Source organism: Suricata suricatta, chromosome 4 (genome assembly GCF_006229205.1).
Source record: "Suricata suricatta isolate VVHF042 chromosome 4, meerkat_22Aug2017_6uvM2_HiC, whole genome shotgun sequence".
Taxonomy (NCBI): domain Eukaryota; kingdom Metazoa; phylum Chordata; class Mammalia; order Carnivora; family Herpestidae; genus Suricata; species Suricata suricatta.
Genome location: NC_043703.1, coordinates 154,241,067 through 154,266,345, shown reverse-complemented (window position 1 = coordinate 154,266,345; position 25,279 = coordinate 154,241,067). Strand labels below are relative to the sequence as shown.

Sequence of the window (25,279 nt, the reverse complement as noted above, 5' to 3'; positions counted from 1 at the left end):
ATTTTAATCTCATAATATGTCATAACAGACACAAGTCATATAAAACCAATGAATAACATGAGTAAGAATGAAGCCAAAGAAATACATTTTCAGCAACATTTTACTTTGTGTAAACAGCAGCATGGCAGTTGACCCTATGTTCTTAGGCATGCTGCCCTTACCTCTGTGACAAAGGGATCGGAGAGGACAGGTTCATAAAAAGGATGGCAGCCTTGTTTTTCTAGACCTTCATTGGCTATGGTTCCCGTTTGACAGGCACCGCCAAACTCTGGCCCCTACAGGGAACAAAGTGAACAACAGTGGATAAAAAGAAAGAGCCCTGGGGGTGGGGGAAGAAGGAGGGATGGTTTCCGGAGAAAAGCAGCGTGTGCTCTGCATGGAGAGTGTCAGAGTGACACAGACGCCCCGGGGAGGGAGCGAGAATGACAACTACAGTCCAAGAGCAGCATTTCCGCCTGACCCTGCAGTGCCTCTGGACCTTTCTGGTCACTCTAATATCAGTGAATCAGAAACACAAAGGCAGTCCATGTGAAACTCACCGTGCGTTTCCCATCCTACAGTGAGAATTACCTTCCCCAAACACCTGGTACATGTTGGTCCCTTGCCCAGCTCTGAGCAACATCAACGGGCAACAGCATCAAGTCTAAGGCACGTAAAATGGCATTTAATGTTCCTTGATGTTAGTTAACATTAAAGGCTAATTCTTCACTCCAACCAACCGATCCACTGCACATGTCCTACCAGCTCCTAGGCCTCTCTTCCACTAGCAGGGACCTGTCCATGCTAACGGCCATGCTAAACCCCTGCTTGCAGGCCTGCCTCAGACCTCACCTCCTAGAGCCCTCCCAGCTGGAGGCTGGAAGGAAACGCGCCCCTGTCACGTCCCCTGTCACGTCCCCTGTCACGTCCCCACTCACGTCCCCGCTACCCCGCACCCCACTGTATGCCAACCACGACCTCGGGCAACGGCGAAGGCGCTGCTGTACATGATGATAACAACTACAACGGACACTTACCGAAAATGATACAGTATCAGGCGGAGGGTTAAACATTTCATCAGAGACACATACCCGGAAAGGTCCAAGAGGGGAGAGAGAGAAGCAAGCATGATCATAATCGGTGTGAGGCACACAACGACCAGAGACCCGGGGCCGTCCCCCGCAGTCAAGCGCACGCCCCCTCAGTCAGTGGCATCAACATCCACCCAACTGCCCCGGCGAGGTCTTCCGTGGCTCTCCTCTTCCCGCACGGCCCACATCCAGGCCGTCGGCAGGTCCACAGAGCGCATCGCCCACCTCCTCCCTGGCTGCTCTGGTCCACACCATCACCACCTCTCGCCTGCGGCCCTGCGCCGGGGACGTCTCCGCTGCTCCTGCCTCACCCCGCCAGCTCTCCACTCGGCCCTTAGATGACGCCCAGTGAAGGTGGACCACACAGCAGCGGTGCCTGCATTCCCCACCAGGTCCCCGCCCTACGCGAATAAAACCTGTGGCCCTCATCACGGTCTCTACGAGGCTCCTGATGCCAGCCTCTTCACCAGCTCCTTGATCTCATCTCCTACTGCTCTTCCCTGCGGTTCACTCTGTTCGTGCTCCACAGGCCTTTCTGCTCTACAAGGACGTTGAGCACCTTCCTTCGAAAAGGGCTCTGCGTTTGCTCTACACGCTCAGCCTTCTGTTTAGAGGCACTCCTGAGAACCCTGCCTGCCATCGACACCAGACACCAGAACTCTCTCCCGGCACGGATCCTTCTCCCGCGGCCTTGCCGAAGCCCTCCTCACCGTCCGCTTCACTACCCACCGCTCCATCACTGCACAGATACTTCATTGGTGGGTCCGTCTCCCCCAGAGACACAGGCTCTGCAGGCAAGGGCTGCCTGCCTGCTCCCAGTCCCTGGCTCGGGCTCTGGCACACACGAAGCCCGGGGAGCGTCTGGACAGCGAGTAAGATGAATGCTACACGCAGGGAGTGGGTGGGTGACCCGGTACACACGCAGGTTTCTCTCTCCCTGAGCTTCCTGGCGGGGCCAAGGACCTCGGGCGGGGGATGCAGGGAAGGCAGCGGAGGACCAACAGGTTCACAGGTCACAGAAAGCACAGTTGCAGGACTGCCTGTCCTGAGCTCCATTTCCAGAATGGCTGAAAGAGTCTGGTCAGCTGCTCGGTCTACCCAGGGCACCTACTAAAAACTGAATATTTGTTGTCGCCTGCTGAAATTCACATGTTGAAATGCTAAGCCGCAACATGACAGTTAAGTGGTGGGGCTTTGGGGTGTATAAACCCAACGCAATATTACTCAGCCATAAAAATGAATGAGATCTTGTCATCAGTGATGACACGGATAGACTGAGAGGGTATTATGCTAAATGAAGTCAGACAAAGAAAGACAAATACCATATGCTTGCACTTATATGTGGAATCTAACAACCTAGCAAACTAAAAAAAAAAAAAAAAAAAAAAAGCATAAACAGACCCATAAGAGAACTGGTGAGGGCCAGCTGGGGGGATAGGCAAAATGGGAGAAGTGGGGTGGGAGATACAGGCTTCCAGTTATAGAATGAGTAAGTCACGGATATGAGAGGTACAGCGGGGGGCACACAGTCAAGAGTGTGGTATGGCGACAGACGGTAGGACGTTTGTGGGGAGTACAGCATGATGTATGCAGTCATCACATACAGCATAATGTATGCAGCATAATGTATGCAGTCATCACATATAGCATAATGTATGCAGCATAATGTATGCAGTCGTCATGTACAGCATAACATATGCAGCATAATGTATGCAGTCGTCATGTATAGCATACTGTATGCAGACAGCAAATCACCATGTCATACCCTGAAAAAAATAAAAAGAGCTGGAGCCTTTTGGCAGTGATCAGCTCAGGAGGACGGAGCAGCTCCAGAGAGCCCCCTCCCCCCTTCCACCCCGTGAGCGCACAGCCAGCAGACCCCACCAGACACTGAATCTGCCAGGACTCCCGGGCCTCTAGAAACATGAGGACAAGTGGCTCTTTAAGCCCCAGCATGTGGTATGATTGTTAGAGCGGCCCCAGGACCCTCAGTCCCCTGCCGGCGCCTAGCGCCTCTTCACGACTCCCGGCCCACAGAAACAGAGCAAAAACAAGCAAGCGTTGATGAAATCATTTTCTTTTCTATCCACTAAATTTTAATTCTGACATCTAATCAAACCACAGCTGAAGCTGTATCACCCTGTGGGGAATATGCCACGTTCTATAAAATAAATTACTCTTTCCCTGGCTGATGGGGGGGCTTAGATTTCTTAAGAGATTATCTTAATGATCTAGAGAAGATAAAGCTGTGACAACATGGAAACAATTGAAAAGCGGCCCTGATGGACCGATACCAGCCACACAACTGATTTTAAAAAGAAAGGGGGCACCGCTTACCTGAAGGGGCCGAAGGTAAGTCAAAGACTTCTTCCACCAGTGCCCATCACTCACGGCCTGCAGCACAGCCTTGGTGGTGGTCGTGGTGCTGGACAGGACCCTCATGGTGGCCGCGGTGCCCCAGTGGAACAGGTCTGCGGTGCTGCCGGGGGCACTGACTTCACTCTGGTGAGAAAAGAAAATGGCAAGAGCAAAACGGTACAGGGTCGTAAGAGCAGAGAATGATAATAAGAGTACTTAAAATTATCAGACACGAAGCCACATTTTCAAATCCTTCTCCGGGGCACCTGGGGCTTCAGTGGGTTGGGCGCCGGAGTCTTAGTCTCGGCTCAGGTCACAATCTCTCAGTTTTGTGGGTTCGAGCCCCATGCCGGGCTCTGCACTGGCAGCAATGAGCCTGCTTGGGATTTTCTCTCTCTCTCTCTCTCTCTCTCTCTCTCTCTCTTTCCCCACCCCTCCACCATGCCCCACTCGTGTGGTCTCTGTCTCTCTCAAAATAAATAAATTTTAAAAAATAAATAAAAAATAAAATCCATCTTTGCTAGCAACAAAAAAAGCATGAAATGAAGCACGATCCACATATCATACCTCCTTGGAGCATTTACAGAAGAAAATTCGGTAAAGGAAAAACCATCAGAGTGCATTGTCAAATAATTGTCTTCAGAAACATTTATAAAGCAAATAATGGGTTCTTGATTTTTTGCCAATCTAATATCCTACGAAGAGAAACTTCCATTTATTTCTTAGACATTCTGAAGTATTTATTATTTAGATTAATTATGAAATTATTCATTTGAACAATGCTGCTGTGACCCAGATAAACAGAGAGGATTCGGAGAGCCCATCTATAGATGTTGAAAGATATTTTGTTTTCATTTAAACAAGTGGATGATTAATAGTGTTTAAAAGGTTTACAACATGAAACCTCCTGCCAATCTTGAAGCAATCAAGCTGAAGTTCTGACTCTCCATTTACTCACCTGAGAGATGCCATGTGGAGAAAAATGCTAATATATTAGCTTCATTTCAAATGGAAATGACAACAATCACATCCGCTTCTGATAAAAAAAAAAACCATTACCTGTTCTACAGAAATGAAGTTCTTGGTTTAGAGTTTATCTACTTGCACTTATGTTAAGTTTCCGATTTCGATGAAAGCAAAAATGGAGGCCTAGTCCCTCTGTTTCAATAGCCTTCTTAATACTATAGAAGGAGAGCTTAAGTTGGCTACTCAGGACCGTATCACGACACTCACTGATGCACTGAGAAAGTCATAAAAAATGGAAATTATGTCATCACCCGATAATCTCCAGGACATCACCACATCACAAATAGCACACTACCGCAGACTAACCGGCCCATTGCCCATTATGGGAAGTAGAATTAAGGCCCCAAAGATGTCTACGTCCAAATCCCTGGAGCCTGGGAGCACACCGCATTCCACGGCAAAGGGACTGTGCAGACACGAGCAAGGACACTCACCCCGAGAAGAGATGATCCAGAATTCATGGAGTGGGGTAGCCTAGTCACATGAGCCTTTAAACAGTGACGCTCTCTCAGTCAGGACAGGGTCATAGAGGGGGTGGTCGGGACGTGCCAAGGGGGAAGACACCTGAGGCATTAGGGACTCAACCCGTCGTCACTGGCTTGAAGATGGAGGAGGCGACCACAAGCCTAGGCACGTGAGCAGCATCTAGAAGCTGCAAACAGTCCTCAGGGGACAGCCAGCAAGTCTGCAGGGACCTCTGTCCTATGACCACAAGGAATTGAATTCCGACAACACTATGAGTGAGTTGGACATAGGTCCGCCTTGAGAGGCTCCAGGAAAGAGCACAGCCTTGTCTGCACCATGATCCTGGCCATGTGAGACACCCATCCAAGTGTGCCACATCTCTGTCCTAGGGGCACTAGAAGACAATTTATTGCATTGTTTTTAAGTGGCTAAGTTTGTGGTAACATGGTATAGCAGCAATAGAAAACAACTACATCAATGTCAGGATATTTAATTTCTAGAGAACTTCGTGAACTTTTCTAAAATGAAATGAATTTAAGCAATCAGTGCTTACAATTTATCCAATTTTTAAGGTTTCTCATAAGATTTTCTAAACTGTGGTTTAGAACAGTTTAGAACTGTTCTAAATATGTCCCAACACTAGAAGAAATGATAATTATGTGACACATTAGTGGTAAGCCATAATGGTAACTATCTTGCAATCTAATATGTCAGATCAATAAGCTGTGCACCTTATGCTAAAACAATGTTTTATGTCAAATATATTTCAATTAAAACTTTTAAAATATTGTGTGTTCCTATGCGCTTTTTGGACATTGGGCAAAGTATAAAATATCAACTTGACGCAATCATTATAATTTGATTATAAAAACAACATAAAACCTGGATGTTAATAAGAAAAAAATTGCATTACATTGCTTGTACACTTCAAGGGCAACAATGTTAAAAATAACTGTTTGGGGTTTAGGTGCCAATAAAGCACAGAACCTCTCCTAGGTTTCAGATCCTTTCGGATCCTGCAGCTTGGTTTGCTGAGTGCCATTCCGCACCTACAAAGCATCCGACTACCGTTACGGGTTGAAAAATCTCTCAGACTCCCTGTACTGGCATCTCGCTCAGGATCTAAGTTCCCTCAGGCAGATGCACCTGCTGGACGGAACTGGCGGGCAGAACTGTAGGAGGGACCACAGCCCTGTTACTGCTGCGCTCTGCTTGCCTTCCTCCCTCCCTCTTTCTCTTGTTCTTCCTTTCACAGACTTAGTTGTTCTTCTACAACAGTGGGAAGACAAGCCCCAATGCCAGACTCTAGTTTCATGGGTGGAAAGGCTGGCTGCTCTCTTGGTAGAGTTAGTTACCACTGAAGCCAACTATGAGGAGTGGTTTCTGGCTTTTCCAGCAGATTCGTGGCAGACTGCAGCCCCGCTAGCAGGCAAGCTCAGTAAGTTTTCTAAGAGTTAGTCTTAAAAAGACATCTAAAGCCTGTTCCCCTAGTCCTTTCAGTGATTCTGTAATCCCAATCTCCATAAAGCCCCTAATTCTCTACTACATATATATATATCTCCTTTTGCTAACAGGTAGGATATTTTCTGTAACTCACAACTGAATCTTGAATGATTTTTAATTAAAAATATATAAGCAGGATTCAGAGAAATCAGCAACACTATCTCTATTCTGGAGTAGAGAACATGGCTTAAGTCCACTGTTATAATTAGGCTAAAATGTTGCTGCAAGTCATGGAGGGACTTTTCCAAGGAGGAGTTGAGCCTACAGAGTAGACACACTTAACCAAAATCACCATAGCAGCTCAGCCGGAAAGTGAGCAGAACAAATGCCCAGAAATGCCCCAAGCCAGTGCCGTCCAACACAGCAGCCATCAGTCATGCGGGGCTAGTGCATGCTCGATGTGGGGCTCGTCCAAAATGAGATGTGCGGTGATGTACCACACTGGCTTTTCAAGGCTTAGTGCCAAAACTAACAAATAAATAACATCGCCACACGTGCTTAACCTCAAGGAGCAAAGACCAGGGCAGAATGCACTCTTTCTGTGGACAGGCATCCGTAGGAGCAAGCCTGGCTGGGGCGGAGGGGGCGGGTGCTAAGTCTCTCAATTTCAGCAATCAGGACAATTATACCCAGGCATCGCCTTACATGTGCTGGAGGGAGGGAGTGGTGAGGGTGGAAGGAAAGAGGACAAGAGACTTAAGCTTGTTATCCAAACCTTCTCAAAAGACAAGAAAGGAAGTCCCACGTAGGAAAAAGCAGACTCCTCCCTCCAAGAGTAATGATGGTGACAGTTTGCTATGTGCCAACACTTTACAAAGTGTTTCATCCGTGTACTGGGCATAAAACCCAGAAGGAAACACACAGAAAAACCCAGAAGTAGTTCTGCTGGCAGCCGTACTAGGCTTCTTTTCTCTCCTTAATCTCCTTGCTATGAGGACACAGCAGTGGAGGTCCGTTTATTCGCCACCTTGGTACCCCAAACAGCTGGTTCATCATGTCTGACTTAAGTCAACGAAGAAAAACAAGCTGACTCCGGCTTCGGCACCGCAGAGGCCCCTCTTCGCTGATAAGGCCACAACCCCAGCCAAGGAGCATGTGACTTCACCCAGGGGCAATGTTACCTCCAGCTCCTGTCCCGCATTTCCAGGGTGCAGCCTGTCATCGTGCAGGTAACCCACCAAATCTGGCCGAAGCACACCTCTCTGGCTACCGAAAGCTCTGGAGAGCATGTGTGCTCTGCTTCACCCTGTTCTACGATCTCCCCCCAGCAACTGTGCATGGAGAGGAGAGGACTCTGTGTGTCCCCGTATGAATAACACGATCCAAAACAGTTCCTCGCCAGGAATAAATCTCAGAAGGAATTTGAAGCATACAGTCTCTCTTTTGATATAGGTATATGACATATAGATACATAAGTACAATATATAGTAAGCATCTTGATTTATTGGCTATATTACTGAATTGCTTAAAAGTTACAACCGAAAAAAACCACAAACCCAGAAACAAATTAGAAGTCAGTCACCTACTCAGCAGTTACTGCGTGGCTCTCATTCAGCGTCGCCCCCTCCGCCAGGCAAAGAGGGGGTAAAACCAGGGAGGACACAGCGTGTGCTCTCAAGATGCGCAGAAGCTAGGGAGGGGGCAGGGATGTAGACACATCGTCGCGGTGTCGTCTCAGCCTCCAAAGTGGAGGCACACCTAAGGCACTCTGCGACAGGAAGGGACGTCACACCTCCTCTGCCCAGGGGCACGTTCACAGAAGGCTTCACACAGAAGGCAGTATTTCAGCGGGGAAGAATGCAGGGCCCCCAAAGGAGGAAGAGGTATTTTCAGGCAGGCTTATGCAAGGACAGGAGCATGAAATGGAACAACACAGCAAACTGGAGGAACCCTAATCGAGTCACTGAAGGAGGGCAAGGGGCAGATCGCCGGGATGGAGGGACAGGGAAGGAACAGAAGCAAGAACCCTGCTGATCAGGCCAAAGCACCCCCAATGCTGGCCTGACAGATGGGAACTGCTGAGAGAGACCACGCAAAGGGAGTGGCACACTCAGATCTGTGATCTAGAAATATCATTCCAGGCCCAAGAATCCAGCTAGGGGGTCGGTGTGTTGGTCCAAGCTTAAAATAATCAGGGACCGAATTAGCATCATGATGCTAGGAATATTTGAGGTTCCCGTGAGGGTATTTTTTCCACAGGAATGCATATATTAAATTTAAATGTTTCTATTCCTAACTCCTCTAAAAGTGAAAAGGGCCTGAGGTAAGCCAGATAACCAGAGAACTTCAAGGGTTCTGATTCCAACACGGTCACCGCGCAAGGTCTTAGTGAAGAGCTGTGAGAAAGAAGAACAGAACAGGAGATAAGTGAGGATCGCAGGCAAACGTCCATGGTTAGCTACACAAGGCTAGAGGTGGTGGGGGAAAATGAACAATGCAAGTTACTGAGAAAGAATGAACAGAGGGCCATGTTCGCAGAGAGGAATGAGAAAGATCAGGGGGTGGCTGCGTGGCTCCGTCAGGTGAGCGTCTGACTTTGGTTCAGGTCTCAGGGTTTGTGGGTTCGAGCCCCACTTCAAGCCCTGCATTGGGCTCTGCACTGACGGCGTGGAGCCTACTTGTGATGATCTCTCTCCCTCGCTCTCTGCCCCTTCCCCACATGTGCTCTGTGTCTCCCAAATAAATTTAGAAAAGAAAAAAAAAAAGATCTAGATATATTTTTTTTTTCTGCGAGTGATGTCTAGGAGGAGTCTTGTTTATAACATATAGGAGACAAGGCGGCTACATTTACTGAATGGGTTCCATGTGTCAAGTGCTGGGCAGGCGCTCCTGCACTCATTCCTGGGCTTTACAGTAACGCTGCAGAGTAGGCATCCGGAAGCCCGATGATGCAAGAGTAAAGTGCAGACGGAGTGGAGTAAGCTGAGTGTGCTGCCCAGGCCACTGGCCCGGGGGTGTCTCCTCTCTGCCTGACCAGATCTGGCTAGAAAAACGTGTGGTCCACTAGTCCTTCAGAGGGATCCGGCACACCAGTAACACTGCAGGCAGGCACTGATGTATTTGAGATTACTTATTCGCCTGTGTTGTAAAAATACAATCTTCATTAAGGATGGTTTGAGAAATTTAAAAGACTGGGGGAGGGAGGGCTAGATAGTACTCATTCACAGTATCACAATAGAAAGACAATGCTGCCAAGTGTACAGCCTCTCTCTTCCTGTCTTTAATCCAGGCTTCGAGATCTTCCTTTAAACCCTTTTCATCGAAGTAGAAGATATATTTAAAAATGTTTACACATAAGTATACAGTTTGATAAATTGTAACACTCTCATGCAGTCAGCACTTAGACTAACAGGCCACCACCAGGATCCCAGACGCTGCTTTTGAGATCACTTCCTGCCATCCCCGTGGCCGAGACAAAGGCTAGTCTGACTTCCGGTAGTACAAATTTGTTTTGCCTGTTTCTATACTTTATACGAATGGAATTATGTCTTTGGGTCGGATTTCTATCATTCGACATAAATTCATCCGTATTCCTGCAAGTAGCTGAAGACTGTCCAATTAATGTTTGTGTCATGTTATTTCATCGTTAATGTAACAGTGTTCTATGGTGTGAATATAGCAGAACTTATTTATCCTTTTTTTCTATTGCTGAGCACTTGGATACTCTCCAGTTTGTAGCTAATACTAAGAGTGTTGCCCTGAGCATGCTAATAAGTATCTTCAGGTGAATATATGCATTTCTGGAAACAAATCTAGTAGTGGGACTGAGATATGGGATGTGCATATGTCCAGACTTAGGAAATAGTGCCAAACATTTTCTAAAATGATTATACCAACTGATCCTCTAACCAGGAATTACAACGGTCTAGCCACGCCATGTCCATGCCAACACTTAACATTACGTGACTATTTCCTCTTAGCAGTACCAATGAGCATATAATAGTATCCCTCTGTGGTTTTAATTTGCATCTCTGATGACTAATGAAGTTGAACAGCTTTCCATGTACTTATTGGCCATGTGACCATCTTTTCTGAAGTGTTTCTTCAGGTATTCTGCCTCTCTTCTGCTGGTTATCTGCCTTTCCTACTCACCTCTGGGCCTTTATATACTCTGGACACACATCCTTATTACATGTATAAACTGTGAGTATTTTCTACAATTTGGCAGATTATCTTTTTGTTGTCTTACTGTTGTCTTTTGATTAATAGAGGTTCTTAAATTTTAAATTATTCTAATTTATCATTTTTTCTACTTTACAATTAGTATTTTTTATATATTCAAGAAATTGTTGCCTACCCCAAGGTCACAAAGACATTCTTCTATGTTTTTGCTGACCCGTAATATTTTTGCTGTAAGTAAAATCCTGTTAAGACAGTGTCCTGCCTTCTCTCCTATGCACCTGGAACATTAGATGCATCTTTCACAAAATTTTGATAATTTGATTTTTTCAGTCTTCCCAACTAGACTACCTTTTCAAAGGTAGAGATTATGTTTATTCACTACTACATCTTCAAAGTATGTGAAAATCCCTAACTGATAGTGTGTAGCTATAGATATGTAGAGGTCTGGCTCTACTGCACTATTTAAATGTTTGAGGATACATTTTCTCAAGCCTAATCTGTTGTGCCTACAGTAGCTAGTGTTATTCAAATAAGATTTCATGCCATATTTTCAAATCCTGTTCACCTTTAGAATCTTCTTAATTGAGAGAGTGTACTGAATGATTCAATTGACATCAACTAACCCAAGTACAGAATTAAAAATACAAACAAGGTAAGAAATATGGCACTGAACAGAATGCAACCTCACTCGGAGGAAAATCAGGTCAACTGAAGGATATCAAAAAATACAGGCTATAAAACAACTATTCCATTTCATGAAATGAACCTAAACTTTACTTTTCTAGTTTATATTGATAGGTTGCCTTAAGATAGGACACTTAAGACATATGAAAATTAAAAGCTTGTTTCAGAGGAGAATGAAATTGACATGCTCAGAAATGTACAAGATAAAAGGATTATTAGAGATTTCCTGATGAGAATTACAAAAGACAAAGTAAAATTAAAGGCTCATTTGGACCACAGAAGCACTGAACTTTGGGACAGTCTACCAAGATTATACTGGAACTAGAGTAATTAATAAGGAAAATACTTTTTATTCAACTACATATAATTGGCGGGGGGATGGGGGGAAAGAGGTCAGTCAAAATTTACTCCTGAAATGATTACTGCGGCATGTTTTATATTCATAGTTGCACACTGCTAATTAATTTAGAATGTATAACAGCAGAAATAGATTGATCCCCCAAACCAAATCAACAACTCCCAGCATAAAATTTAACATGAAATCTCATTAATGTCAAGTATGTTACACAGCTCTAGGTTACCTTAAAAAGCCCTTTAGTGTCTTTCAAATTCTACAACAGACACTGTTACCCATCACGTTCACGAGACCACAAATCGCTCCATATGGGATGCTTGGCTTACAGAAACCGTTCCTGTTGACCAAGGACTGGAATGAATAATCTACTTTGCAGTTGCTTCCTCTGGTGTCTGGTAAAATAAGGGTTAATTTCTGAGAACTCTGTCTACCTCCTATGAACTGAGTGGGTGGTACATACAAAATAGGTAAGGATTAGAAAGAGTGCTCGAACTGAATTCAGCCACTTTCCCTTCTCTTCCAATAGATCTTTAGACGACCCAAAGTTCTCTGCACCTAACGCTTCTGGCAAATTTCACACTGAACCTAAAATATTAAGAATACAGTCTTTATTATTACTGGTGATGCTACTTTTAGAAGTGTCTGGAAAAAGAAAGGGAAGGGAAGGGGAGGGGAGGGGAGGGGAAGAAAGCAAAGAAAGCAAAGAAAGAATCTGTCAGAAGCAGCAATCGAAAAATACCCCATGGAGCAAATCACTCGAAGGTCTGACTCTGCTTCAGTTCATCTACTAAGTAACAGGCCGGGTTATCACTCAGATGTTTCACCTTTGCGAGTCATGAACCCCTATACAATTCTGATGAAAGCTCTAGAAAAGCATGCACATGCTGTGCACAAATGAACACAGAGTCACAAACACACACACACACACACACCCCAAATACAGCACACTACTCCAGCAGGGGATTTAGAAACCAAATCCTTCTTGAATCTGCTAGCATTCCTAGACCAAGGTTAAGATATCTGTAGTTAGGGAAAATGCAGGTATGTGCAGTATACTTTTATTTCCTTTCACCAAGCCAAATTTTTAAAACTCTTGATTAAATAATTTGGGGTTCTATATCCATCCACAGAATACATTTGCTGAACATATACCTCTGTCATGCTTGTTACGTTTAAGACCCAGTGATAGGCAACAGGGTCAGCACAATGACTAAGACATTGTCCCTGCTCTCAAGGAATCACGGTCCATTCGGAAAGAAAGGCAAACAGGAAATTTGCCATATTTCACCAAAGAACTGAGAACCTATCAAATTGGACCCCATCCGACGATTCCTCCTCTTATGAGAAAAGAAAATGTCCCCACCCGTCATATCTGCATCTCAACCTTCCTCATTCATTTTATTCACATCTTCAACAAATATTTGGACACCAAATATAACAAGGACACTGTTCTCGGTACGGAACACAGAACAGTGAACAAAACAGAGCTCCTGCCACACAGAGCCCCTCTCCTATTCCAAGAGGAGATAACAAAAGATAAATATGAAGCATGTCAGAGAAGTGTATTAGATAAATGATCGGATAAGGGCCGGGAAGAAAAATAAATTGGTGTACTGGGAGCAGGGGGAGCACTGTAACTGTGTATGCAGAAGCCGGAGAAGCTGTCACCGAGGGGACTTCTGAGCAGAGACCTGGCAGAAGCGAGGATGAGTCACTGAGTAAGTGAGAGAAGAACACAGCGAGTACAAGGACCAGAGGGAGAGCCTGCTGGGAAAGTTTAAAGAACGGAAAGAAGGTCAGTATGGCTGGAGCAGTCAGTGGGGGCAGGAAGGAAGAGAAGGAGAGAAGAGATCAAGTCAAACAGGGAGCAGGGAAGACAGATCATGCGTGTCCTTGTAGATCATACAAGCGGAGTTTGCACTCTGAGGACTGTGGCATGATCTCATACGGTTTTAAAGAATCACTCTGGCTGTCTTGTTGAGCACAGACTAGAGCAAGGAAAGGGGCCAAAGGAGGCAGATGAACAGGACACCGCCAGAAAACTCTAGGTGAGGGGCACCTGGATGGCTCAGTCGGTTAAGCATCCGACTTCGGCTCAGGTCATGATCACAGATTTGGAGAGTTCAAACCCCACAAAGTGCTCTGTGCTGACAGCTCAGAGCCCGGAGCCTACTTCAGATTCTGTATCCCCCTCTCTCTCTGTCCCGCCCCTGCTCACGCTCACACTCTCGCGCTCTCTCTCTCTCTTGCGCTCTCTCTCTCTCTGCATCTCAAAAATAAACGTTAAAAAAAAAACACTCTAGGTGAGACACGGCGGTAACTTAGACCAGGGTGATAGCGGTGGTGGTGGTAAAATACGGTCCAATTCCAAGTCCACTGGGAAAGTGGAGCCACAGGCTTTCTTGACAGACTGCACATGCTATGCAGGACAAAGAGGAGAACCGAGGAAGACGACAAGGTTTATGCCCTAAATAAACAGTAAGACGGAGCTGCCATTTTGTGACACAGGAAAGAGCACAGAAGGAACACCACCGTTTGCCAGGGTGAAGCGTGGGATGTTAAAATCAGTGGCTCACTTTGAACACACTGAGGTGTGATGTGTGTACAAGGTGAGCACAGGTGCCCGACGCAGCCATGCACCCATGCCTGCAACTCAGATCAGGGCTCAAGCTAGAAAGACAATCCTCTGTACCAAGTTGGTATTTAAAGTCATGACAATAAAGGCAGCCATCTAGGGAATGAGTATAGACAGAGAAGAGATTGAAGACTGAGGCCCGAGGCATCTAACATTTACGAGGGAAATGAGGAAGGACCAGCAAACACGGTGAGAGCAAGTGGCCAATGAGGCATAAAGAAGACACACAGACTGTCCCTGAAACAAGTATGTATTCAATGCTACTGATTGGTCAAACAAGATCATTCATTGACCCAGGAATTTGGCAACAGGAGGTCACTGGTGACCCAAACACAAGCTGTTCTGAGGAAACAGTGAGGAGAAAGAGACTCATGGAGAAGAGGCAAAGACAACAGGAGAAAAGATGTGGCCACTGCCACGTAATAAACAAAGGAGTGTACGAAGTCCTTCAGCATGGTACAAATGTGCCCCTCCAGGGGCGAGTGACCACATCACAGGGTCTCCTTGAAAGGGACGGAAACTGTCGAATCCTCCAGATTTCACTGAAACTGAGACATGTTATTTGGAAACTATCATTTGCAAGTGAATTTAAATCGCAAATCTAGATTTAAAAGTAAAAAAAAAATGTATTCTTTGCTACTAAAGAAACTTAAAGAAAAAACAAATGTATTAGAAACGCGTGTACTCTGTGTAGAAAGGGCAGGATGAAAGGAAGAAGGGGACAGGGAACATGAGCCATGGGGCCCCCTGAGGAGGCAACTAATCTAAGCCTTTGTGAGGAATGCAAATCCGTGGTGGTGAGTCTCCAGGCCAATAGAGAAGACAGGACTCAGGGTCCTGACCATCAAGCTGAGGACCAAGCACACACATGTGCTGAATGAAATGCAGGGGTGCGGACCGTGCTAACTCTGCGTTATTATCCAGCTCGCCAATGTCAGACCGCCATGAACTCCGGGTCGCAAGAACACTCATCAGGCAATGTTATCCAAAAAAAAAAAAAAAAGGTTAATAAACACCTACTCTGTTCCCAGTGATGTGCTGGCGTCACAACAGTAAAGAAAGCAATCAGCACTTAACAAATTTATGGAGGAAACATTATATGAAAACAGGAAATTCTCTGTCTCAGGAGGTCATTTCTAACCACTTTATCCCAGAGCAATGCAGAACTATGCAAATGTGTAAATAAAATATTCACTGCAGCTAAGTCTAAAGGAGAGGAAAATAAAACACAAAAAAAATGTTCAAAAACAAAGTAAAAGATACATTTTTGTACATACATCAAACGACCACTAACCTGCCATTATATAAATCGTCTGTATATAAGAAGGGCAGCTGTCCTTTTCCATTACATGGAAAAAAACCAAGCTTTAAATTAATATATGCAGGGGCACCTGGGTGGTTAGTCGGTTCAGTGTCAGACTTCGGCTCAGGTCATGATCTCATGGTTTGTGAGTTCAAGCCCAGCGTCAGGCTCTGTGTCGACAGCTCAGAGCCTGCAGCCTGCTTTGGATTCTGTGTCTCCCTCTCTCTCTGCCCCTCCCCTACTTGCGTTCTGTCTCTCTCTGTCTCCCCAAAAAGGAATAAATGCTAAAGAAATGTTTTTAACTGTTAAATTAATATATGCAGTATGAATCCATTTTAGTTTAAAAAATGGTAATTCTCCAGGAAACAGACAATAGTTGTCCAGAAAATCTGTTTATACTACCAAAAAACCTGGAAGATATATATAAACTTAAAAATGTTCGCTTCTAAGCAGTGGGCTTCATGGTATGAGAACTAAGAAAGAGAACTTACATATTAATTTACTGTTGATGAAATTATTTCATATTTTATTTCTTTTAATGTTTATTTATTTTTGATAGAGAGACAGAGCCTGAGCAGGGGAGGGGCAGAACGAGGGGGAGACACAGAATCTGAAGCAGGCTCCAGGCTCTGAGCTAGCTGTCAGCACAGAGCCCAACACGGGGCTCAAACCCACAAACTATGAGATCATGACCTGAGCTGCAGTTGGACGCTTCACCAACTAACCCACCCAAGAGGGGCTCGTAGTTCATATTTTGAAAAGTAGAAAGATCAAGGTGACCACGGATTTCCATATACTTATCAAAAGTTAACAAATGTTATTAATATTTTATCATAGATGTTTTATATTTCTTTCCTTTTGTACTTTCAAGAATAAAATATGCTAAATAGTGTCAATTATCTGAACCCATGCCTCCTCTTAAATGGATTGCTAAAATAAAAGACCATGTTATTTTTGTAATTAAAAAAGCCATTATGAATTCCAGTCAGGAAGGAGCAATGAACTCGTGTTGCCATGTGCTCACGGTACTCCAAAATACTAAGAGTAATTAAAAACAGAAGTAGAAAGGCACTCAAGTTCAATGGAATTCAACATGAGGGGGCTCAGAATTGAGATGCGGGCAGCAGCGGTGAAATGTTCTTCTCTAGGGAATTGTGAATCAAAAGGATCCCCTGTAAGAGGATCAAAGCCACTGCCTGGGACTATGTATTCATATAAAACTGCAGGAGTACAGAGGCAGAGAGCTAGGACAGGGCCCAGACCCCTCACTGGCTCCATGCCTGAATTCCTCATGTCCTCAACCCTACAAGAGGTAGGGGGTCCTGTGTCAAAAGGTATAAACAGGACACGGTTCTGGACTGAAGCATGAAGAGTACAGATTGAGGAAAACCACAAAACTACAGAATCCTCAGAGAAGGTCAAGGGAGATAAAAAGTAAACTGAATGGAATGGCTCCACAATGAGCTTGGAAACCAAAATTCTAAAACACACCAGGGGGGTGGGGGGAGGTGGTAAACAGTAAAGGAATAATTGTAACAAAAATCCATTCGAGATGAAACTTTTTAAAACTTCAAATTATTAATGTCTTTGTGCATACTAAATATGAAATTTAAAATCCTTGGGGTGCCTGGGTGGGTCAGTCAGTTAAGGGTACAACTTCAGTTCAGGTCACAATCTCACGGTTTGTAAGTTCAAGCCCCATGGCAGACTCTACACTGACAGCTCAGAACCTGGACCCTGCTTTGGATTAATGTTTATTTATTTTTGAGAGAGAGAGAGAGAGAGAGAGAGAGAGAGAGAGACAGAGTGTGAGTGGGGCAGGGGCAGAGAGAGAGGGAGACACAGAATCCAAAGCAGGCTCCAGGCTCTGAGCTAGCTGTCAGCACAGAGCCCGACACGGGGCTCGAACCCACAAACCGTGAGATCATGACCTGAGCCAAAATCGACGCTTAACCAACTGAACCACCCTAGGCACCCCTAAAAAAAGTTTTTTAATCTTTTACAAAGGAATAAGCTATCATGAAACATAAAAGAAAACAAAACAAATATCCCACTGAACTAATTTTTGTGTATGGTAAGAAGCTCTACATTCACCTTTTCATATGTGAATATTCTTCAAGCATACAGTTATTTCACACAAAAAGTGGCTTATTATTACTTATCAATAAACACAAAAGTCAAAACTATAAAGCTCTTAGAAAAAAAAGCATAGGAATAAATCCCCACACTCTTGAGTTATGCATCCATTTCTTAGATACAATATCACAAGCACAAGCAATAAAAGAATATTGGTAAGTGGGACTTCAGCCACATTAGACATTTTTGCACTTTGAAAGCTACCATTATGAAAATAAAAAAGTCAAGTCACACACGGAGAGAAAAATATTTTCAAATCACGTACTCAAGAAAGGACTTGTAGCCAGAATTTAAAACAAAACAACAAAACTCTTACAATTCAATAAGCAGCAGCACACAAAAAGATGCTCGTTACCATTAGTTATTCGGAAAAAGCACACTAAAATAATAATGAGAGAACCACACACGTCCCAAAGAATGGCTTTCATCAAAAAGCCAGGTAATAACAAGTGCTCTTGCGAATGAGACACTAGAATTGTTAGTACTTCCTGGTGGGGAAGGAAAGTGGTGCAGCCACTTTGGGAAGCAACTGGCAATTTCTTCAAATGTTGAATACATATACATGTGCAGTGGTGCCGTTCTGCTCCTACACACCCCCATGAGAAATCAAAACATATTTCTATTATTTCCATATTTTCCAGCAAAAGTTATAAAAGCAACCCATGTGTCTGTTACCCAGCGAATGGAAGAAGAAACGGTTGTCTACGATGCTGAAAACCAGCCGCACGTGCACTCGCTTTCAGAGATTTCTAAACAGTCCTTTTATAAATTTGAAATCGCTCTATGCCTAGCCCGTGCCACAGTTATAAACATTAATTAGTCTAGTTGTGTAAATCTATAGCCACTTAAAACGTTCATAACAAGTTTTCCCACAGTGAAAATGATTTTTTAATGGAAACCTTATATATAATCCATTTCCAAATCTAATTAGATTTATCTGGGGGAAAACACCATTGGCTAAGTGATAGAACTAATACTAGCTAAAAACAAACGTTAATGTACTCTAAATGGTGGAATACTGCTACATCTAAAAAGCATAATAACCAACATTAATAAGAAACTGGAAAATTGTAATTTTGGTCGTTATTCACAAAATACACATTCTGTTCTATTTATACACTAATATCTTGTTCATGGGGACAAGAGCCAATATCTTCAAACTTGTAGGCTCCACTTGAACTAATGCAAATGCTATTGTATAGCAATTACATCTTTACTTTGCTTGGCTATATAAGTAAAAATTATTATTTTCACAACTGAGTAATGAAAGTCTTGAGCATCAAGCAGATTACACATATAGTCAGCTCTCATTTATGAGTTACAATTTAGTGTGGTTATTATATCTACCGTTAATGTGTAACGCACAGCATCTTACAGCTGAGCACTGGATTTTAATCTAATAATAGTAGCTATAATATTCTGAAATGTGCTTCATGAATCAAAGCCATAATGTGTTCATTGAGGATTTAGATTTGCACTTCATGAGATCTAGATTTCCTACAGCTTGCTGAGAAAGGACACATGAAGACAAGAAAGCTTTTTAAGGAGCTACAAAAACAAATAGAGAAAGATTAAAACAAAGGACCATTTTGGAAGAATTCCTTCCTGTGCTAAGTAGAACGTGTAAGGACCACTGGGGGCCTCCTTCATTGACTGAGGAGATGAACGGAGCACCATGTGCCCACGTGTGGTGATGCAGCATGTCCTTCTCCAAAGAAGCCACTAACAGGCCCGGTTGACACTTTCTAATTCACTGAAGAAGCAGAAAATAGGAAACCCAAAGTCACAAAGGCTTTTCATGGATTTTATAAAGAAGGATGAGGATTCAGAAGATGCTTACAGAGCTGAACTCGGCAAATACACTGCAATTCTATACTGACTGAACAGAGAAACAATACACCCCGCACACTACCCAAGACATATCAGATCTCAACCTCCATCACAGCCCAAATATATGAGCTAAATGGGATATTTCTTTTATTTTAAGCTAAAATCTACTTTCTATTTCATTTTTACCACAGAATCATCTTCATGCAGTGGGAGTTTCCAAGAGGGCTTTAGCAAACATTTCCTAGGCATTCACTACGTGACAACCATGCTATGGAGAGTGCAAAGATAAATGACATCCTTCCCATGACCTCGTAATAGCAGAGCACACTGCACAAGTGCTGACACGATGATGTGACAATGTGTGGGTGACAAAGAGGGAAGGGTAATTAGAAAACTCAAGGAAGACTTTGTGAAGAAAACTGATTACTTCAGATGGGACCAAAGGGTAAGAAAGAGGGCAAGAGCACAAGGCAAGAAGGGTACAGAGGCAGCCAGAGAACCCCAAGTAACATCCACAGTGTGACACAGCCGACTCCAGAGGATGGTGGCGAGGTCAGCGGGACTGAAGCCCAGCACATGTTTGGGAGGCGTGGAAAGAAATGAGGCAAGAGAGACAGACAGGAAGACAGGAGATGTGGCCAAACCCCTGGAGAACGACCAGAGGCTCAAAAGATACAAAACCTGGGCTCAAGAAGATCTCATTGGAAGTAGGTCTTCGACTGGGCTTTGAAAGACGGTACAGTCGGGCCACTTCCTCCTAAAACACAGGACGTTAAGTGACTGCTGGCCAAAAGCATTCTGAATCTCATAGAGAAAACACCACAGAATGTAACGTGCTCTCATTTCCAGTGAAAGCAAACAGTAATCAATATGACTACAAGAGAAAACATGCCCAAGTACAAAACACCCCCACAACACCCCCGGCCCCTGGAAGACACTACAGCTTCCACCCAGAGAGAGTGCAACTACAACCACAAAGGCCACTGCCTGCAGAGCTGACGGCGGAGCGCAATCCCCCGCTCGGTGTCTAATCTGCAACTGTGACATCCAATCTCGTAGCCAGTAGCCTCATGTGGCTATTTACATTTTACTTAATTAAAATTAAATAAAATTTACAATTTGATTCCTTAGGTGCACTAGCCACATTTCAAGTACCCGACAACACAGGTGACGAGTGGCGACCATACTGAACGGTGGGCAGACAGGACATCTCCTCACTATAGAAAAATCCACGGGTGGATGGTGTCCTGAAGGCACCATTACAGGAAGAGGAGGAGAAAACTCCCAAAAGACAAAAAAATCAATTACAAGCAACGCTGTAATGCACTTGGCACTGAACTGGGGGTTCGGCAGGTAGAGTCAATATGTGTGTCAAGCTGAATTCTAATAGAGAAGAAAGAATTACAGAAATGGCATAGTCATACGTAGTCCGCTAGGCACAAGAGCTAAGTATCTCCTCAGTAACTCCATCAATAGATTCTGCAACTGAAGCTTTGTAGTAGCCATTTGCAAGTAACGATGACTATACAACTGCAAAGGAATTAGGCAAAATAGATACAGTCAATTAAAAGAAAGAAAAAAAAAGATTAAGTACAGCTCACTTACCACAATAGATTTCATACAAAATAGGTATTAGAAAAAGGAATGACATTTCCCATTTTGAAAGTGAACCTTAGGGGCTCCTGGGTGGCTCGGTCAAACATCCGACTTCAGCTCATGTCGTGATCTCATAGTTCGTGGGTTTGAGTCCCACGTCGGGCTCTGTGCTGACAGCTAGTTCAGAGCCCGGAGCCTGCTTCGGATTCTGTGTCTACCCCACTTTCTCTCTGCCCCTCCCCCACCTGTCTCTCTCTCAAGAATAAATAAACATTAAAAGAAAAGTGAAGCTTACCATTTAAAGGAATCCTATGGAAAACCAACCTATAAAGAGAATTAGTGTCTCTCACTTGACCCAATTAGAATATCAAAAACTGGGCTACTTTCTTCAACCTAACAGAAAGGCCAATTTTCTGTTTTTAGAAGTAGGCCTGGAGAGTGAAGTGAAACCAGCATTGACCAAGAAAAACATGGTATTGGGGGTGAGAACTTCTTCCTTTCTCTCCCAGGATGAACTGCCCTAAGACGTGTACATGCGTAAGTGGTTCAGACTTTTTACTCACAAGAATCTCAGTGAGGCAAGGGGAACGGAGAAAAATTCTATAGAAATCAGGCAAGAGAACTGAACAGATACCTTACGAAAGGCTCTCTCTCCAGAACTAATCCCATCTCATTAGTAATAAAATAATGCAAACCAAGATCACAAATAGATATCGCTAAATACGTAAAACAATAGTTAAAATTCTTAAAAAGCTAATAATGCCAAATAGCTAGATTGGAGTAAACGGCAAACCCAAGCACTGCTATCAAAAGTGTAATCGGCGGCGCCTGAGTGGCTCAGTCGGTTGAGCATCATCAGACTCGTGATTTCGACTCTAGTCATGATCTCACGTCATGAGTTCAAACCCCACATCAGGCTCCACGCTGACAGTGAGGAGCCAGCTTGGGATTCTCTCTCTCCCCTCTCTCTGCCCCTCCCATGCATGCTCTCTATCTCTCAAAATAAATAAGAGAAAATAAACGAAAAAAAAAGAAAAAAATAACAAATTTTTTAAAAAGCTCAAATGGCAAAACTGCTTTGGAAAATCATTTGGGATTATCAACAGAGGCTAAATGTATAAACACCCACTAACATACACTCCCAGGCCTAGGCAAACAGATGCCAGACAGAAAGGAACGCATGTGTGTACCAGCAACATGTACAGAATGACGAAGCACCTTCATCTGGGTAGCCAGAATTAAAAAGACACCGATGCCAATCAACATTACGACAGATAAACTGTAAAATAAGCATACTGCAATTGACTTCCTCAGAGTGGTATCAGTGAATAAACCACATATGTACGAACATGAAGGAATCTCACAAAAAATACAGAGCACACCCCATTCTATTAAGTACAAAATAGGTCAAATCATATTGGAAGGGTTTGATGGGTAATAAAATTCTTTAAGACAAGAACAAAAGCCACAAAGATCTGGTGTTACAACACTGGTGATTTCCAGAAGGAGAAAGAAGGGCTAGAAACTACATTGGGAGACGGTGTTGGGGGGACTGGTGGAAAGCTGGTCATAATAATTCCTCTATCTGGTGGCTTCATGGCCACTGCTTTGTGATAATTTATTGAGCTGGACACTCTGGTGTACTTTTTTAAAAAAATATGAATGTTGTATTGTACACACAAAACAAGTTTAAAAAAAACCACAGTCTACACACACACACACACACACACACACACACACAGGGCCAGACAAATCCCACTTCACTCCACTCACAGTCACCTTTCAACTCCTCCCTCGAAGACAGACTCACCTCGGGTAGTGCTTTACTGATTAATGGTGAGACACTGATACTCTCTCCTCCTTCTGGATGGATCTGGAAATTCACTTTTCGATAAAGAATCTGAAAAGAGAACAGGACATACTCTAAAGGAACTAAATTAATTTATTTTTTTAATGTTTATTTACCTTGGAGAGAGAGAAAGAGATAAAGCGTGAGCCGCGGTGGGGCAGAGAGCGAGCGAGACACAGAATCAGACAGAAGCAGGCTCCAGGCTCTGAGCTGTCAGCACAGACCAGGACGTGGGGCTCGAGGTCACCAAGCGCAAGATCACGACCTGAGCTGAAGTTGGACATTTAACTGGCTGAGCCACCCAGGTGCCCCTAAAGGAACTGTTTTTAAATATGCCTCACTTTACAACGTAGGCTGAAAATTTTAAAAGTACTCTTTTGAGGAAAAAAATTGCTACTTCATAATGAACAGTTTTTGGTAATAGGCTTACTTCAGGACTTCCTGAACGGCTTCCCAATTTCAGAAGTGGGCACCAATGGTGAAAAACCTGGTGTACAATGTATTGAATGATGAGGATATGAAACTGAGAATTCCAGAATCTCTTCCTGTATTCTTATATCCTCGATTTATTTCTCCCATATTTTTGGCAACAAGAGCATCACCCACCCTTGGGCAGATTTACCTGCGAATTCTGAGAAATTAAGAATCTCCCCAACTAAGAGTGCTCCCTGCCATTTCCAAAGGACTTCCGAGGGATGGCGTCACTGCTGGCTGTTCACGTGTTTTCCATGACCATTTCTCCTGTTTTATTCTTGAGAACACTAACTTCCCCCATTACATCTGATCATTTACCTCTGAAAAGGACTACCTACTTTTCTCAGACTTGCCTTGTACCCTTGTTTCTTACTATAATAAGCCAATGACACTACTTCATATCCAAATATCTTCAAATCCCTTTTCACAAGAGTGACAAGCTATTTTACTTCCATAAATTAAAATTCTTATAATATTTAAAACAACAATCACAAATCTCAGAGCCACACACCCAACAGATCATACTTCATACAGTTCGGGATTTACTTTGCTGGACCACTTACTTCCGTCTGTAGAGAGCTGCTTGCTGCCAGAAGTTGTTCAATGCTGCCAGGAGGGCAATGCGTCAAAGCAAAAGCCATGAGCTCCTGACGCGTGGCCAAGTCTGGGTAACTTTCTGATTGTCCTAGCTGACTGCAAACATCCCAACTCTTAGAATAACCTGCAAAACAAGCAAGAGAAAACAAACTGATTTTCACAAGAAGTCTCCAATCTAACATGAGAAATTCGGTGGCTTCCTGCTCAGGTCTTGTGTTACCAAAGACTTGGTCCTTGAAGACGTGTAACTTTTTTTATAAATCGTAAGAAACACGTAAGGATTAAAGTAGAAAAGAAATGTTGGACAGGCTTATTATCCAGAAAGGGTAGCAACATTTCATGTTTTTCTAATAAACTCTGCTTCATTTTAGTGTTGGAATCCACTTTCTGAACTCAGTAAGTTGAGAAAAACTTGTGGTCAGGCGGATTTGCAAGGCCTCCTGCCATCAGATGGCGAGGGATGTCTACCCCCCACTCAATTATTTTTGCTTCAGCCCCGACCCCCAGGGTGCCTTGTTGACTGGTATCAGGAGTGACTTGCTCCCTTATCCTAAAATATGCTAATTGCACCTTGTGAAGGAACTTATTATAGGAATTTCTTCTTTGTGATAATGGGAGCAAATATTACGTTTCCTGAGAAACCTGTTTTTCTTCCCCTCAAGAAAACAGGCTATTGACCCCTGCTCACAAAGAACTAACTCTTGCCATTGCTATGCTAAAACACCGTCTTGTATTTGAATGCTGAGGTTACCTTCCTTCCCCATATGATAAGCATCTAAGTCACCTACAATCAATCACTATTGATAAAGATTGTGCATGAATCTTCTACCAATCTATGTTCTGGGAAATTTTTACACACCAAAGAATGTGTCATCAGAAATCACTGTCTAAGACAACTGCCACTTCTGTTTTGTACCCCATACATTTTTTCTATAAATAAAGCTGACTCTCGGGTCAGTGCAGAGATGCCTGCCTGGTGAGCAGAAAGAAATCAAGGCTCTCTCACTCTCTTTTGCCGACACCATCCATCCTTCAGGAAGCCCTGGACCTGCTGGAGCTGGACTCCAGCATTTTAGAACACCTGACAATGACTACAAATAATCTACTTAGCTTTGACATTGAGTAAAAAGCTATGTCAGATATTTGAATGCAGAAGATTTGAGGGGACAGCCCAACACTGCTATTAAGCACTTGTGTGAGCCTGAGAGTCCCGGGTGTCTTACCTCCTGTATGCCACCAAGGGACAATAATAATGCCTTTCTCATTGAGTTGCTGA

General features: G+C 43.8%; 1 protein-coding gene across 6 annotated transcripts in view; it reads right to left on the bottom strand.

The window, feature by feature from the left end:
• NBAS (neuroblastoma amplified sequence) overlaps positions 1-25,279 on the bottom strand; it is a 315,339-nt gene that overhangs the window by 125,242 nt on the left and 164,818 nt on the right. For all 6 annotated transcript variants that reach the window (XM_029938273.1, XM_029938274.1, XM_029938276.1 and 3 more), the window contains 4 exons: positions 23,970-24,127; positions 22,894-22,983; positions 3,408-3,572; positions 162-275 (listed from right to left, as the gene is read on the bottom strand). In XM_029938273.1, the coding sequence (XP_029794133.1) occupies positions 162-275; positions 3,408-3,572; positions 22,894-22,983; positions 23,970-24,127 (527 nt within the window). The remainder of the gene's footprint in view (positions 1-161; positions 276-3,407; positions 3,573-22,893; positions 22,984-23,969; positions 24,128-25,279) is intronic.